General features: G+C 36.2%; 1 protein-coding gene across 1 annotated transcript; it reads right to left on the reverse strand.

The window, feature by feature from the left end:
* On the reverse strand, positions 1-8,092 carry LOC137940864 (vacuolar protein sorting-associated protein 2 homolog 1). Its single transcript, XM_068785985.1, has 5 exons — positions 7,926-8,092; positions 7,247-7,377; positions 1,291-1,395; positions 754-1,014; positions 1-645 (listed from the first exon to the last, which is right to left on the reverse strand). The coding sequence occupies exons 1-5, from the start codon at positions 7,960-7,962 to the stop codon at positions 508-510; spliced, it is 672 nt and encodes a 223-aa protein (XP_068642086.1). The 5' UTR covers positions 7,963-8,092; the 3' UTR covers positions 1-507.
* Between the last annotated feature and the right edge of the window lie 6,639 nt (positions 8,093-14,731).

Raw genomic sequence — 14,731 nt, forward strand, 5'->3', positions numbered from 1 at the left:
TTTCCTTGCGTATCCGAACAAGAGAAACCATATTTCTCTTTTATTTTCTTTCGTATTTTCATAAGCATCCAAACAGGAGAAAAACATCAAGTCTTTCTCCACGAACCAACATGAAATTTAAAGATTAGTCTTCCAGGATTTAGTTAGGCAGGTACAGGATGAGATGTTCAAACCAACGCAAATCAGAAAAGACCCAATTTCCTGTAAAAACTTCTATCACGCACCAAGAGAAAACAACAACTAAAACCCCACAGCATATTTTGTGCAAAGATCCAAACACCTTGAGCTTAAACTACTCTTATATTCACATGAATATTAATTTCTCAATCATACATATATAAAGACCCCAAGAGAATTTTACAAAAGCAGAACAAAAACCATAATCAACAACAGAAATTTGGATTACTGATATCAAACATTCTTTGAATCTTTTTTTTTTTTTTTTTTTTTTCAAACCTGTAGTTGAAAGTCTTTGAATAAAAACAGGAGTAATTACAAGAAAAAGCTTTACATTTTCCTCAGATTATCTAACCTTGCCTGTAAGTCTGTATCTATCCCACCATCGTCATTGCCTGTCGTTTCAGCTTGAGCAACCTTACCTGTTGCAGATGGTGCCGCCACTGCAGATGAGGGTGCCTTAAGAAGCTGCATAAATAAGCTAGAAGCTCAGTAAGATGCCTCTTAGAAAAAATTGTTAAAAACAACAAAGTGATACGAATAGTCATGACACTTTAATCAAATGAATATGTTCACCTGAGAATCAATATCAATCCCAATCTCATCAAGAACCTGGCTCACAAGCTCTTCTGTTTCTGCTTCTTCCTCATCTCCTTCCAAAGCATCATCAATGGCATCTCCCATAACCTCGGTTACCATTTCCATCTTCTCATTTTGTCTCTCAAACTCCATCATTATTTTCTGTAAGGCAGGTAAATTCATCTGCCTATTCATCTGTCCCATGGCTTTGGTGACACCTTTCATAGCCTCGCCCATTGCTTGTGTTGATTTCAGAGTCTGCATATGAGAAACACCCATTCTCAATGCAAACAATTACAGAAAGATATTAACCCAGAGCATCATACATGTGATATCAAAGCACATGTAAATAGTACTGAGCAGTGCACACAATGTCACTTCTAACCTTACAAGTTGCCTTTTCATAAGCCACAGAAGTTGGCAGAAATATATCCTTTTGGCAATTTTATATGATTGATAAGGAATCAATAGCATACTACAGAAATAAACGAATTGAAATCATGGGTGAGACATGATGCAGGACTGACAGTTTACCTGGATACGAAGAGATACCCCCTGGAGTTGTGATTTCAATGCATAAAACTTTGTTATCTGGTGCCTGGTTCTGATAAGGTCTTTGGCCATCACCTTTACAGCTCCCTGAAGCAGAATGCATGCACGAAAATCAAATAAAGATCAAGATGATACTGCTTTCACTCCCAAACCACTAGCAACCACAGTCCATACACCATGCATGATTGTAATATAAAATTCAGTGCATCTATAACTTGTCATCTACTCCCATCATTGTAAACATATTCAGGTCAATTAAGTCTTCGCCTTCTCAGCAGCAGTATGTTTATCTTCCAATACACATTTCATTAAATTCTTGACCCACTCTAAGAGAGGAGAACCAAGCTTCACATATTACATCCTGACATCAAAATTTAAAAATAATGTATTAATTACACACTGCTTGAGCTAGTACCACATGATGCAAGAGACTTTCAAAAATCACAAAAGCAAGCTATTATAGTGAGGAAAGAAATGCAACATAATACATAGTTGATATCTGGTAAAATAAAGCACTTTTTAAGAGAAACTGAAGGCAAGAAAATGATAAGTAGACTCTTCTAAGCAGTTGAAGCCATAGTGCTGCCATGTTGACTGATCCGCACGTAAAACTGAACAAGGTCATATATTATCATTCCATCAAAGAAAATCACCACAAAAAGGCTATGAAGTTACCAGATAACTTCCAGAGTGCAAAGTCACCAATAAATGGGAATCCTAAAAGCCCTGTTTTAACGACATCGGCCAAAGCCAGATGAATGTGTAATTGGCATCATGTAGGAGGCCCAGCTCGAAGTAATTCACAAGGTACTTAGGTGAGCGAAAAAGAGGAGTGTCCAAGCAAAAAACGGATGCCGAAATGAGCCTCACCTGATAATTATTGCCATGAGAGAGAGAGAGAGAGAGAGAGACTTAAGCCAGATGAATGTTTAATTGGCATTGTATAGGAGGGCCAGCCTAAAGTAATAGATAAGGTACGTAGGTGAGCTGAGAAGTGGGCCTTTTCAAGAGCGTCCAAGTAGAAATGAGCCGCACCTGATAACTGTTGCCATAAGAGAGAGAGAGAGTAACACACTCATCCCCACTGAGACTTGGACACAAGGTGACACCTATGACCTCCTAAATCCCACAAAAACCACGTAGTGACTGTGTCAAAGGGCCCAACATAATTGCACCGAAAGTCGTGGATTATCACATGATGGGTGAGGGGAGGGGAGTGGGCAGCCTAAACCTCTGGTTTTTCGGCCAAGATTAGAATGAAAAAGGTGCTTCAGAGGAACATTCTCTATATCTATACATTCTGGCCAGGTGATGAGGGCAAAAAGGTTGTCCTATAAGTTATGTACAGTACGGATGATACTCTAGATCTCAAACAAAGTCTGGGGGAGCTTGTCCCCCAGACTCTTGGTCAAAACAAGGCAAATTATACAGGCAATGGTTGGCCCTGATGGCTCAGGAATCAACTATAACCCAGACAGCTCATTACAGCCACCAGCTTCCGACTGCACTCTGTAGAAGTTAATGCCATGTCTTAGTCTCATTGCCGCTGATCATCCTCACAGACTAGCCAAAAATAATTGCCTTGGTAAGGTATTGCTTCACCAACTAGGTAATCAATTAAAAACCTATCGTCGAGTGGATTCATCCTCATGCTCCTAACCCTCCAGGGTACTAGCATTCACCTCCAAGCATTGTTCCCTTCACAAGGGCAGGTTCTGGCCTAGCATGGGGGAACCCACCCTTATTGAAGCTGAGAAGGGGTAAGTATTTTGTCCCACAAGGTGTTTTCAAATTCACCAATCAAAAATCGTTTAATTACAGCATGGAAACAAGGGGGATGGTATAGATGACCCTCACTGTAATGTATTATCACAATAATGTCCACAATATTATTATTATAACCATATAAACTTTATTTTAGAAGTAACATATATGGGTAAATATTAATATGCAATAGATAAAAAAACCACGTCTTTTGCTTGAGACATTGTTATTTTTTAAAGAAAAGAAAAGAGATGGTCTCTTCGATTCTTGAGAGTATCAATGTTTTGAAATAGGTTTTTCATCTTAAATAATATCAATGCAGCTCTCATTTATTACTTCCATCATTTGAGTGTTATTTTATGTAATTATAGTGTTAAGTTAGTGTTTGAGAGGATAACTTTTAATGAGGGGTATTTTAGGAAGAAAACTTATGTTTAAGAAGAAAAAAGGGTACTGTCAGGGGTATTTTTGTAATTTACTTTCCCAAACCACTTAATGAATAAATAAGAGAGATGGGTCATAGATTATCCTATTCTCTCCTGATTCTTCTTTTCACACCAACCCTACCTCTCTTCTCTAATCAGACCTCTTCTTACAAAAGCTTAAATCAAATATTATTCTACACTGTTAATAAAGTACAATCATTCTGATCAAATAAAGTTTATTTTCAATTGTAATAGTTTAGTAATTTATTTGCAGCTATCACTTATTACTTCAGTTAACCTTCTTTTGATCTCTCCACTTATATTATCCCCTTCATCAATGTTGCCCCTGCAAACCCATTAATTCAAGGTGTTCAAAGAAGAGTTTCAATTCTACTCATTTTCAGTGACCTCTATTCTTTTTTTTTTTTTTTCGCTTTTACAATAAAAGACAAGAAGAGAGGAAGGGCGGGGAAGCCCCTCCCACCCCCACCATTTCCATCTCTCTCCACTAGCAGGTAGAGCCAAAGGAAGGGGAGGACTTCCCTTTCATCTCCAATCTGCAGCAATATAGAGAGAGGAATCGGAAAAGGAGAGGGAGCATTGGGTTAACTGTGCAAGGCAGTCATAGAGTTGGAAAGAGAACCCATCATGGGGCTGGACTGGGATGAGGCCATAGGCTAGGGTTGTCGAGAGAATAAACGATGCAGCATTAGTTTGTTACTTAATGCATAAACACATTGATCTAGCAGAGAAAAAAGAAGAAATTAAAAAGAGTCAAACTCATGCAAAACATCTCTGCTAGAATAGCAGAAGAAGCATTTGGCACCATAAGCATACTTCTTACAATTGTTGGAGTTTCCTAATTTATGTCCTTTCTATTTTTAGCAGTTTCCTAGTTAAAGTTGTTTTTACTAGTAAGTGTCTTTTCCAGGAAGTTTCTGTTTAGAATAGAATCTTTACTTTGCACTTTGTGAGTTTCCTATTTCACATATTTTTGTATGGGGGCTTTCCTACTTTGTAATAGTTTCTTTTGATAAATGTTTCCCAGTTTTACCCAAGTCCTTTGGTTATATTAGGAGATTCCTATATTAATAGCTTCTAAAAGAGTTGTACTTTTCTAATTACGTAAGCAAAATCCTTAAGCAAGTTAAGAGTTATGGTGAAATCCTAAGTCAAATTTCTATAGGAGGAGAATATAAATAGCTAAGCCCAGTCCATGTACAAGGCATCTTATCTTGTTTTAAGAACCAATAAAGTTATTTTGTGTTTTCTTTTCTTTATTGGAAGTAACCTAGCAAGTGACTCTGCAAATCCTATCTAAGGGGAAATCATAAATCTAGTGTAAACAGATTATAACTTGTTTTCAATAACGCCCAAGTGCAAACTTGATACTATTATTTTCTATTCATCCTTCAAGCACCACCATTTGGTATCAGAGTTTTTTTCTACTAAGTGCGCTGGCCACCTTGTTTTGTTCTCCAGAGCTGCACCAACGTTTAGCATCAGAGTTGGCCACATTGTTTTGTTCTCCAGCTTTGTGTAGCTTTGTGTTTCAAGGTAAATATATTTTTTTTTTGGTAATCCAGCCCATTAGCATGCACTCAATTTAACCTGTGAATTTGAGATGCTTTAATGCTTCATTTCAGGAATGTCACATATGCTTTTTGAACCAAGTAGTCGCCCTGTGAGGTTCAACAACTTAGGTACAGTATTTCAATTGTCGCCCTGTGAGGTTCAACAACTTAGGTACAGTATTTCAATAGTCGCCCTGTGAGGTTTTCAATAAACTTAACAGGCTTTTGTAGTAGAGTTGAGACAGCACCAATAGCCACTTTAGACACATCACACTCCAACTCAAATAAAAGATTAAAATTAGGTAAGGACAGTAGCAGAACAGGCAGAGAGTTTCTGCTTGATTATCTCAAAGGCAGCTTGTGCTTCTGGTGTCCACTGGAACTTGTCTTTAGTCTTTAAACAATCTGTCAAAGTGCCAATAAATCTGAAATCCTTGATAATCAATGACAGGATGAAGTTACATCATGAAAACTTCAGGTTCAGTCAAAGTTTTGAGTACAATTGCTTTAACTTTTAAAGCATCAATGTGTAAACCTCCAGAAACCTCGTATCCAAGAAAGATCACTTTTCTTGTCATGAAAAAACACTTCTGTAAATTGCTGAAGTACCTGGGCATTTGTAAAGCAGCAAATCATTCACGCAAATGGCTTATATGAGTGTTTGGGTAAGTACTATAAAGAAGTGTAACACCATAGTTGATTGAAACAAAATTGTTCGCAAAAGGTTGCAAGAACTGCGTCATTGCCCTCATAGAAGTTGACAGCACATTGGAGGCCATAAGACATTACCAACCACTCATATAACCCTGTCTTGTCTTGCATGCACTTTTCCATTCACCTTCAAGCTTGATAAGGATGTGATGGTATATTTTTTTTAAAAACACAGGACCCATGCAATTGCTCCAACATATCTTCAAGTCTTTGGAACAGGAATCTATATTTATCAGTTATTTTGTTGATTGCTTGGCTAGTGATGCACATTCTCCACGTACCTTCTTTTGCACAAGCAAGGATGGTACACCCAAAGGCTAAGACTAGGGCGAATGTAACCTTTCTCAAAAAGCTCATCCACTTTTCTAGGAAGTTCTACATGTTTTTTAGGACTCATCTTTTGATGCAGACAAGTCAATTTTGAGTTGAACGTCTCGCATTGGTTGCAACTCGAAAGGTAATTCTTCAGGAAATACATCTTTGTATTCTTTAAGGAGGTTTCTCATTCCTTGAGGTGTTTGTCCTGCATCTTCATGTTCTTCAGTTCCCATTAAACCACTGCAAATCCCTGAGTGTGAAAAGTCAACTTCAATATCTTTTTCTGTTAGAAGACCTTGAGGAGCTGCTGGAGGTTTTGTTAGCTTTACACTGTCTATTGAAAACTCACTCAACTGCCATCACTAAAGTGATACTAATAGAAACTTCCAGTTTCAACCTAGACAATCAGCACTTCAAGGAATTTACTGGAAGGGCCAAGCTTTAGAACTGATTGCAGAGTTCAAAATGGTAATTCTAACATTCTATCACTGATCATACAATAATTACACCTACATTGAAATTACTATGATAGTTGAAAGCACACACTTTACTATATTTGTAGAACTCTGTTTCTGTGCTAAGATAAAGAAATAAAATGTTGGAGAGAAAATTTTCTGTCTTCACCTTATCTTGTCGTCTCCTACTCCTATCTGCCTCTTTTCTCTTCCATTTTCCTCTCTCTAAAAACAATTCAAGAAATCTCTGTTTTGGTAAAGAAATTCGAAGCATTCACTCCAGTAATGTACTATCTTGCCAAAGATGGTTAGCCGCATCTAAAACCTCCAGTCAACTTTGGGTTTGACTACCATAGACCTGCTTGTCTGCTACCTTTATGGCTCCTTGAGACCTTAATGGTACCATATTCTAGATATATAATCTTATATCGCTTTTCCAAAAAAAAAAAAAAAAAAAAAATCGCTTCAGAATCTCCCAGTATTCTGCTTTCCTTTTTCAGATTTTAAGAATTTTAACACACTTATTCAACAACCTAATGCACATTTAACCACCTAGACAGCAAAACATGAAAACAACAGATTCCAATACATAGACGCCTACATGATAGGGTATGCAATAGAGCATTTCAACAAAGAAAACATGCTACACCAGAGAAAGAACCTAATGCTTGGATAAGAAAAATTAACGTACCATCTGTCCTTGCTTTGCAGATTTTTTAATCTCTACAATAAGTTTCTTCTCTTGTGTCTGTAGTCCTTGTCTCTCCCTTTCTATTTCTCTAATTGATTTGTCTAGCATCCGCTTATTCTCCCGCAGAAGCTCTGCAATGAAACAACAAAAAGACAATAAGACAGTGGCACTGGGAAGTGAAATAGCAGCGTTAAACTTTTGAGGGCGGAAATTTGGATGGATAGCCAAAATATACGACTTGAAATTCTGTGTATATAGAATCGAACCAATGTCCAAATCAAATAAGAAAATAGGAAAATCAAATCCCATTTATCAGAAACACCCTGATTGAGAACTACTGCGACAGGGGTTCGATGCAATTTCCCAATTCGACGCTTAGCATATAATCAACTCCCTAAAAAAGTTTCTGGCATAACACAAATATCCCAATTCGGGTAAAAAACATAAATTGAACATAATTAGTTTAAACATGAGGAAATAACATCCTTTTCCAGTTAAATTTTGTCAAAGACAGTAACTAAAAGATAAATGACCAACAGGGTGAATCGACCTAGATCAATACAAAAATTTTATAGTAGAAGTTTGAAGTTATAAATTAAAATTCTTCCGGGAATTTCCTTAAGTTAGAAGAAAAATTTACAGGACTTGCATCCTCGACGCAGAAAAGAAAGAAAAATACCAGCAGGGGTTTTTCGCTTTCCGAAAAGAAAACTCATGCTGTTGATGTCTTCTCTGTAAACGAAGAATTCGACGAAATTTTTTGCAGGAGTGATTTGATCGTCTTGGAAAATTTTCCCCTTCTATTTGCAGTATTCAACTTTCTTCAGGAAGACCCTTCCAATGATCGTCGACGTGTTATTCACGCGGTATCGTGGACGTGGAAGCCCTTAAAGCTTCATACGTAAGCTTCATACGTAAGTTACGACTTTGGGCGTCCTACATGTGGACCCCCAGTAAGGATCCAACCCAAGTAAGATCCAATTTTAAACTGTTGGGCAATAGGTGGGCGTATGCCTATCAAAAGAACTAAGTATTCTCCCTTTAATTTTCATATTTGATGAATAGTTTTCAAAAGTAATAGAAGTTTTTATTACTTCCTCATTTGAACTATTATCTTCAAATTCAAAACTTTCATTCAATTAGCATCACTTGAATTAATTTTGATATAAATAGTGGTCCTAGTCATGTTGTAGTTCACCTAGGAACTTGGTGTAACATTATTTTCAAATTCAAAACTTCCATTTAGTTAGCATTAATTGAATTAATTTTGATATATATCGTGTTGTTGATCATATTGTAGTTTATGTAGGAACGTGGTGTGACTCATTACTGATTTTCAATTTGATATTTTCCTAGCGATTGTAAATTTCATTGTAAAAGTTTAAATAATTTGGAATATAAAACATAAGAGCATGAACACAAACAATCTCTTGAAAATAACATAAGGTTTATGTTGAAGAACAGATATGGAAAAATCTTACATGACTCTCACAGAGCTAGAATTGATATGGCGGAGTCTTACAGAAGTTTCACAAAAGAGTCTCAGTTAAAGGTGTTTTAGTTATACTAGTTTTCTCTATTGAAAAGAAGATATGGACAGCTCTTACATGACTCTCATGGTAAGAAATCTCACAGAGCCAAAATTAATATGGTGGAGTCTCACAGAAGAGTCTCAATTTAAAGGTGTTTTAGTTATATTAGTCTTCTATTTATGTTGACTTTTAAGTGTTAGAATTTGGGTGTAATTGGGACAATGGTACTTCAATTGTAATTGGACCCTATTACATTCCTCTATTATAAATAGGGGCTCATGTACTCAGAATACAGCAAGTCAATGAAGTTTTTCTCTTTTCCAGAAATTTAACATGGTATCAGAGTGGGTTCTATGAGTTGACTCTGTCATCCCATAGATATAATGTGATCCTTTTTTTATTTATCATATCTAGTAGTTTAGGTTCATATTTATCTTTTTCTCTCTCTTTTTAGTTTTGATACCCATTAGTTTATTGGCATTCTCACCTCCATACAGAACTTTTCATATAGAAAATTTTATATTTTGGGAAATATATTCTAGTCTAATTTCCAATGCAAAAAGAATTTTGGCAATCAGAGTTTTGTACAAAGAGAAATCGATATTTGAAGCAGCAAAGGTTAGACTGCAAGAGAAGTTCGAGCAACAGTAGAAAACTTCTACTTTCAAGCCGTAATATGCCATCAAGAATGAGACTTTACAGGGATAATTATATATCCAAAGAAAGATCTATAATTATATTTTATTACCTACTCAACTAATTCTCAATCTGAGTTTTCTATAGGGAGATATTGATCTTGGAAGATTCGCTGGCCATAGAAGAAATAGTACTCAATTCGGCCAAATTACAAATTTTCCACATACCCCTTTTTATCGGTTACCTTTATCCTACCATCATTTTTTTACTCTCGCATATCCCTTTGGGCCAACCTCTTGTGTGTTTCTTTGGTTGGTTTATCTTTTTATATACATATGAGTGTTTTAAGTCCATTGAGATTTTTTTATGAGTACCCTTAAGTGGGTTTTTATCGCCTTCCTTTGAGTGAGATGCATTATCCTTATTAGTGATTATAATCACTACTTTTATTTGAAATCCTATGAGGTTGGTTTCAAAAAAAATTATACATACATAACCCATCTTATTTTTTGAAAGTCTGTGTTCGATTGAGTTCTTATCCTCAAGACACCTTGATGGAGGAGATAATAAATACAATTATGTTTTTGTTTCAAGATGGGATTACACCGATACCTTTCAGCTTGAGGGAGAGAAAGAGAAGAAGAAGTATAAGATAAATCTATTTTATTCCACATGTTGTGGTAATTTTTATGTGACAAAAATATTCAAGAAATGGGAAGAACAAAAGATGAAGTTTGTACTGCAAGGAAAATTGAAGACCAAGAATCCTTTCATTGCAAGATGAAGTTATAAACTCCAAGTTGAGGGGGGTGTTAAAGAGAAGATATGGAAGACACTTACATGACTCTCATAGTAAGAAGTCTCACAGAGCCAGAATTAATATAGTGGAGTTTTACAAGAGTCTCAGTTTAAAGGTGTTTTAGTTATGTTACTCTTCAATTTATGTCGAGTTATTTAATTATGCTAGGACTTATCTTTAAGTGTTAGACTTTGGGTGTAATTGGGACAAGGGTACTTTAGGACTCTATTACTTTCCTCTATTATAAATAGGAGATCATGTACTCAAATTACAACAAATCAACGAAGTTTTTCTCTTTTCCAGAAATTCAACATTCTCTTTATGTTTAGTTGTTCAATTATTTTAGGACTTATCTGTTGGAAGACACCTCAAGTGGAATTAAGGTAAATAACTTACCCACATCAAGGTGGTGGCACAAAGTGTAATTTAATGAACTTCTCATAAGGATAACACAAGTGAGTATTAAAGAAGATGATGTATGTCTACTTATGTCTTTTCCTTTTGAGATCTTGTAACCCTAATGGCATTGTAGTCAGTGTAATCTTCTTTCATAAACTATAAATAGAGGCTCAAAGCAAGGGGTAGATCATTAAGTCTCCTCTCTTCTCTCAAATTCGTCCCTAGTCTTTCTCTCCTCTCCCAAGTTCTCTCTCTCCATCTCTTTCTAGTCGTCTGTCTCTTTCTCTCTTTTCTTCTCTCTTCCTTTCCTTTCTTCTCTTCTTCTTCTTCTTCCTCTCATCTCTCACCACCTTAGTCGAAGACCTTGTCATGGTATCCTAAATCCAACATAGTATCAAAGCAATATTTTTAGGATCCCGACATTAAGATATTGATTAAGATTATCAAGCCTCATGTGGAGTATTTTTGAATAAGTAAGAATTAGGCAACGCCAAGATAAGTTTTTCATCCTTGTTATTTTTTTTTTTCTCTCCAATGTCATTGGTATTGAGGATTTGATCTCTAAAAGTTGAGCAAGGGATGTTAATTCTGGTTTAATCCAGATAAAAAGCTTGAAAGTTATTTCTTTTGCTTTGGTGGTAACTCTTTCATGGCATATTTATACTTGGTTTTCAAATTCTGGTTCAATTAACCAAGCTCGGTTATGTTGCTGCTCTTGTGCATAAAATTTGATTTGGTTGCTTGAAAAATATGTGTGAACAAGCTCAACGATTTACATAATCGAAGCTCATTGATCTGATTGAGTGTTTTGAGTTGTGGGTTTGGTTGTAGTTGTTGATTTGGTTACAAGCTACCGAGACCTTTTTTTTTGTGGAAGAAGATCTTGAATCAAGAAATAATTCAAACCTCCCATGGTTGACTTATTTCTTGGATCATCTTGCCTAAAATCTCTCAAACAAAAAGGAAAGTTAAAGGTGGCATGCAAGTTGGCATGTTCAACATAGAAGGAAAGATTCCTTCTTAAAAGAGAATTGATTTGTAGTTAATTTTGTTTAGAAGATTGAGTATCTTCCTAAATGGTATGATAATATGTGGATTACCCAAACCTTCCACCTTGGAATACTTACATAAGTCAAGATGGGTGTTGCATTCAACTTACCTTAAGTATCTCTCGTTTGATACCTGAAATAAGTACTCCTTCCATGCTTGACTAAGGGTTAGTTCATGAGGGTTTAAGGCTTTTCATGCTTAGAAAGATATGAGATCCACCTTTCCAGATAAAAGCCAACTTGATTTTTTCTAGATAAGGATTCTTTCTATTTGATGAATGATTGTTGACTAAAGTCAAGCTCGGGTTGGTTCCTCTTTCCCCTCTCATTGGGTCAGTTGGTTTGGGTGGTTGGTTTGGTTCGAGTTGGTAAAATACTGCATTGAATATTCATTCATGATAGGTGAAGATTATGTGAATATGAGTAGTAAAAGTGACTTTATGTGAATATGAGTAGTAAACGTGACTTACTTAAGATTACCACAATACCCTTGAGAGGGTTATCAAATTACTTGAGTTGGGCTCAATTAGTCAAGAGATTCCTTATCACTAGAGATCTTTGAGGACATTTGTCTAAACCAGCTCTACCCATAGATGAAGATGATAATTCCTATATCAAATGTCTCAAGAATGACACATATATCATGAGTTGGCTCATTTACAACATGGAGGAACATTTGGTAAATAATGTTGTCTACCTTGAGACAACAAAACAGATATGGGATACTTGCTCCAAGTTGTATGCTAGCATCGAGAATTGACAGGAATTATATGATGTGTTTCAGAACATGTTTACTACAAAACAAGGAGAGAACCTACTTGAGTTCTTGGCTAGATTTAGAGGGCTGGTTCAAGAGTTGAAAATTGCTCAGCCCCATTCATTTGATATATCGGTTCAAGAAAAACAAAGGGAGGTCTTAGTAGCTGCTATCTATTTGTCAAATATCAAGTCATATTTTGAAGTGGCCAAAATCCAACTCCTCAACTCCTTCGCACTTTCATCATTCGATGACATTAGTACAACATTACTTCGGATACCAGTTCCTTCCTCCACCTCTCATAATGAAGTATCATCTGTTATATACTCATGAAATTATAGAGGAAATAGGGGTACATCTTCTACCACCTGAGGATGCGGTAGAAATTATAGAGGTCGAGCAAGATGTGGTAGAAGTGGCTCTGGTCATTCAAGGTCATACAACAGGTTTTGTACTCAATGTGGTGGACTGAACCATCTGGTGGATACCTGCTAGAAGCTTGATGCCAAACTAGACTGGATCACTGCCAACCAAGCCACGATTAAAAATGAAAAAAATGATTCTCAATCTGAGTCACAATGAAGAAAACGGACTATCAACGATGATGATTATGACCTCTTACAGAGAATGAAAACTTTGATGGTATCTGGTCCATCTTCTCCAACACCTTCAATTATTGTTGCTGCCACCACTACTTCAGGTATGATTTCTGCCACTTCCTCCATTTCATCCTGAATCATTGACTCATGGACCTCCGAGCATCTTACATGTAATAAGAATCTATTACATTCCCTATCTCCATGTCTACCAAAAAAGTTTGTTACCATTACCGACAGATACCAAACCAAAATTCTTGGGAAGGGATCCTCCCTTGTTACTTCATCTCTTTCGCTTACCGATGTCTTATTTGTCCCTCAATGTTCCTTTAATTTTTTATTTGTTATCCAATTAACCAAACATTTTAATTTCTCTATCACCTTCTCACCTTCTTCTTGTGTCTTCCAAGATCTCACAATTCGGCCATGAATGGGGGGCCTTTATTACTTGAATCTACCTCCCGTCACTGCGATTGCCACTTCTCAAGACAGAGGCAAGGTTTATGGCACAACCGATTTGGTCATCCATCCATAGTGTCTCTTCAGTGCTTATTTCCATCCTTAAAAAATTTACCAAATTTTAATTGCGAAGTCTATTAGTTGAGCAAACACCAAAGGACATCATATTCTCCTCGAACTGAACTTAAAGGTGTTGCTCTTTTTTTATTAATTCATTTAGATGTATGAGGACCCTTAAGTGTCTCGAACATATCTCAAGTTAAGTATTTTGTCACCTTTGTTTATGACTTTACTCGAGTCACATTTCTATTTTTTTTAAAGAACGGTCTAAATTTTTTCCATATTTAAGTCCTTTCATGCTATGGTGTCTACTCAGTTTTAAAAACAAATACAAATGATGCGATTAGATAATGCCAATGAGTACCTATCTAGTGAATTCAATTCCTTTTGTTACTATAATGGCATTAGAAATTCTAGAATTTAAAACAAAAGATCTTGGACTTCTAAAATATTTTCTGGAAATTAAGGTATTCTAGTCAAAGCATGGGATTATATTATCTTACTAAAAGTATGTCCTAGATCTACTAGAGGACACAACGATGATGAGGAGTCAACCTATAGATACTCCTATGGATGCTAATGTAAAGCTATGTGCAAGCTCTGGAGATGATGTCGATATAGGTAAATATCAGAGGGTTTTGGTAAATTTTATTTAGCTCACAGTGATCAAACCTAATAAATCATATGCAATAAGTGTGGTAAGTCAATATATGCACAAACCACAACTTACCCATTGGCAATCCTTGGAGTGAATACCAAGATATTTAAAAGGAGCTCTAGGAAAATAAACTTCTCTATAAGAATCATGACCACTACATCATAGAAGGTTTCTCGGATGGAAATTGGGTTGGATCACCTGATGACAGGAAGTCTACTTCAAAGTACTGTACCTTAGTTGGAGACAACCCGGTCACATGGAGAAGCAAAAGCAAAATATTGAAGCAAGGTCAAGTGCAGAAGCAGAGTACAGAGCTATGACCCACACAGTCAATGAGCTTCTATAGATCAAATCTCTACTTACTGAATTGGGATTTTATAAAGGAGATTCTATGGAATTATATTACGACAACTAGGCAGCCATTCATATCATTTCAAATCGTGTCTTTCATGAGAGGACAAAACACATCGAGGATACATGCTGGTGTTTTTCCTCTCTCATTGGAAGTACTACACGTTGAGATAAAGGATGGATTGACTT

This window comes from Aristolochia californica, unplaced genomic scaffold (genome assembly GCF_029961685.1).
Source record: "Aristolochia californica isolate CCGP_79_NKW_82.1479 unplaced genomic scaffold, dmAriCali1.0.hap1 SCAF_10, whole genome shotgun sequence".
NCBI classification, from domain to species: Eukaryota; Viridiplantae; Streptophyta; class Magnoliopsida; order Piperales; family Aristolochiaceae; genus Aristolochia; species Aristolochia californica.